The 3,691-nt window shown below is 40.0% G+C and overlaps 1 protein-coding gene across 1 annotated transcript; it reads right to left on the reverse strand.

The window, feature by feature from the left end:
- Nucleotides 1–865: 865 nt before the first annotated feature.
- Nucleotides 866–1,357, reverse strand: LOC106321456. Its single transcript, XM_013759718.1, has one exon. It carries the CDS (start codon nucleotides 1,355–1,357, stop codon nucleotides 866–868), a length of 492 nt encoding a protein of 163 aa, XP_013615172.1.
- Between the last annotated feature and the right edge of the window lie 2,334 nt (nucleotides 1,358–3,691).

Consider the following 3,691-nt stretch of genomic DNA (forward strand, 5'->3'; position numbering starts at 1 on the left):
TCGACTCATAGTTCCCTCGCAAACAATTCTTCGACCACCTCGTTCTTTGAAATTTGTCGATCGATCTTTACCGCCCGCGGTTCGACCAGTCTTCTCTTTTCTTCGAATCATGTCAAGTTTTATGTGATCAAAACTCAACATTCCTCCTGATACTTAAACTCCCAAATGCTCAGCTCCAGATTCATTTTTTTTTTTTAATCCCGAAGGGCGGGTTATCACAGTATCGATCGACACTATAGAGTTTGCATCGATCGATGTCGAATCGCGAAACCTGCAAAGATCACTCAATTCCAAATCGCACTTTCAGGGCATTAACATCATAAAATCCACAATCCTAACACTAGATAATCGTTAGAAACGTCAAAACCATCCCAAATCTGCGCCTAATCAAAAGTTCTAGTTAATCTCAAAACTCAACTCTACAAATTCCTAACACTAGAGAATTTCGAAGTCAAACCTTGTAGATCGGGTGAGTGAATGAACTAAACAGATAGAGAATGAGAAATCGAGTGGATTAGGGCGAGAAACGGAGGAATTCCGTCAAGAATCGAGAGAGAAAAGAGAGGTTTTGATTTCCTTAGGGTTTCGGGAATGAGAGGAGAAAGAGGCGGATGTCGAGTTAAACGAGGTTAACCCTCGATATGTCCGCATCGATCGATGGCAAGACAGCTACATCGATCGATATTTCTCCAAATAAACGACTCCTGATTTCTATTACTCCTAATATTTTACTAATAATAAAATATAAATATAAATATAGATTTAAATAAAAGTACAAATTTTTTTTTTTTGTTTGAAAAGAAAATGAGTTGCCTCCCATTCAGCGCTTAAATTTTAAAGTCTTTAGCTCGACTTCCTGAATAAACTAGTTATCAGGGGGTTTTAGAATAATGGGCTGATTTGCTGGCGGTTTTGCCCAATAATGTTTCACTCGTTGGCCGTTCACTGTGAATTCATCCCATTTATCACTTTGTAGAGTTATGGCTCCGGAGGATTTTACGTCTGTTACTGTGAATGGTCCGGACCAACGAGATTTAAGCTTTCCAGGAAATAGCGTTAGCCGAGAATTATAAAGAAGGACTTGATCATCCGGTTCAAAATGTCGGGATAAGATCTTCTTATCGTGGTACGCTTTAGTCCTTTCTTTATATAGTTTCAAATTTTCATAGGCTAAATGTCTGATTTCATCAAGCTCGTTAAGCTGGATGAGTCTCCTTTCAGCAGCAGGCTTTATATCAAAATTCAGAAGTTTAGTGGCCCAAGCTGCTTTATGCTCCAGTTCGAATGGTAAATGACAGGATTTGCCATAAAGGAGGTGGAATGGTGTTGTTCCCAACGGTGTCTTATAGGCGGTCATGTAGGCCCAAAGTGCATTATCTAGTTTCCTAGACCAATCTTTTCTGGAAATTCCTACAGTTTTCTCTAGAATTTCTTTGATTTTCCGATTAGAGACTTCTACCTATCCACTAGTTTGTGGGTGGTAGGGCGTAGATACGCTATGCTGAACACCGTTCTTTTTAAGCAATCCATCAAAGACCTTATTGATGGAGTGGGTTCCACCGTCACTAATGACTATTCTAGGAACTCCAAACAGCGGAAAGATTATGCTCTTGAAAAGCTTAATAACTACAGATGCGTCGTTGGTTGGGGAAGCTACTGCTTCAACCCATTTGGATACGTAGTCTACAACAACTAGTATATACTTGTTTCTGTATGAAGATGGGAAAGGACCCATGAAATCTATCCCCCAGAAATCAAAGACTTCGACTTCCAGAATGAACTTCTGTTCCATTTCATGTCTTTTGCTGATTTTTCCTCGTCTTTGGCATCTGTCACATTGTGTTATAAATGCATGGACATCGCGAAAAGTCGTCGGCCACCAGAATCCTGCTTGAAGGATTTTCGAAACTGTTTTGTAAGTGGCAAAATGTCCTGCGTAGTCAGATCCATGACATTGGTATATAATGTCCGGAATTTCAGCTTCGGATACGCATCGTCTGTATATCCCATCAGAGCAATGCCTGTACAGGTATGGTTTCATCCCAATGATATCTTCTAACTTCTCTGAAGAATTTCTTCCTCATATACCCCTTGAGTTCTTCAGGCTCGACTTCGGCTGCCAAATAGTTTACTATATCAGCATACCAGGGTTGATCTTTCGAGTTCCTACCAATTGAGTGCACCTCTCATTGCGATTCTTCATTAGGTGTGAGATTTATCTTATCACCAGCAATGTTAACCTTTATGTCAATATTCATTTTTATAGACGAGGTGCCGTGATTGTGGTTACTAGGGGATCGAGGCGTTGCGATACTGTCGTTATAGACCGATGTATCACTACTGGAATCGATCGATATGTTTTCTTTCGCATCGATCGATGTCTCATCGGATGAGAGAAATTTGACCTACGAAAGATGTGTCTATTTGTGCAACGTTATCTGTTGGGAAGAAGTCGTCTATCGGGACGTTATCCTCTATTCTGATCCGAGAAATATGGTCAGCGACTCCATTATCATACTCCCGTTTATCTTTAATTTCAATATCAAACTCTTGGAATAGTAAAATCCAGCGTATGAGTCGAGGTTTTGCATCTTTCTTTTGCATCAAATATTTAATGGCAGCGTTGTCAGTGTGAACTATCACATGTGTGCCAATTAGATATTGACGGACATGATCTCGAAAGGGAGATTCCAGTCGGGGGCTTGAATGACGGGGGCAGTTATAAGGGATTTTTTTAAATCTTTGAAAGTTTCATGCATTCTGGTGTAAAATTGAACTTTACTTCCTTGCACAAGAGGTTATTTAAAAGTCTAGCAATTTTGCTAAAGTCTTGTATAAACCTCCTATAAAAGCCGGCATGTCCGAGAAAACTTTGCACGTCTTTTACATTTTTGGGTGCTGGTAGACCGGTCACCACCTCGATTTTACCTCTATCTACCTCTATACCAGCGGCGGAAACCTTCGGTCTTAATACGATGTCATCGTTAACCATAAAATGACATTTTTCCCAATTTAGGACAAGGTTCTTTTCTTTGCATCTTTCCAATACCTGGCATAAATTATCGAGGCAACTCTTAAAATTTGATCCGTAGACTGAAAAGTCATCCATAAAGACTTCCATAAAATTGACATCATGCAACGTTGGAAAGTGGCGGGGGCATTACAAAGACCAAATGGCATTCTGCGATACGCAAATGTTCCATAGGGGCATGTAAAGGTTGTCTTTTCTTGATCATTCGGATGTATGGGATATTTGAAAAAATCCGGAATATCCATCAAGAAAACAGTAATACAGGTGATTGGCTAAACGTTCCAGCATTTGATCAATAAAGGGCAGGGGAAAGTGATCTTTCCTAGTAGGGGCATTTAATTTCCTATAGTCGATACACATCCGATGTCCAGTGACGGTACGGGTCGGGATGAGTTCATCGTTTTCGTTCTTCACTACTGTAATACCTCCCTTTTTGGGTACAACATGTACGGGGCTTACCTATTTACTATCCGAAATAGGATAGATAACTCCAGCATCTACGAGTTTAATAATTTCTTTTTTGACCCTTTAGATTCGGATTTAATCTCCTTTGCTGTTCTATCGACGTTTTAGCGTCGTCTTCCAAATGAATACGGTACATGCAAAGATCAGGAGAAATACCAGGAATATCATCGAGAGAATACCCGATTGCTTTCATGT

Source organism: Brassica oleracea, unplaced genomic scaffold (assembly GCF_000695525.1).
Source record: "Brassica oleracea var. oleracea cultivar TO1000 unplaced genomic scaffold, BOL UnpScaffold01688, whole genome shotgun sequence".
In the NCBI taxonomy this organism is placed as follows: Eukaryota; Viridiplantae; Streptophyta; class Magnoliopsida; order Brassicales; family Brassicaceae; genus Brassica; species Brassica oleracea.

What these genes read in the sequence shown, in the direction of transcription:
- LOC106321456 (XM_013759718.1), bottom strand. Translation starts at nt 1,357, where the DNA reads ATGACCGCCTATAAGACACCGTTGGGAACAACACCATTCCACCTCCTT.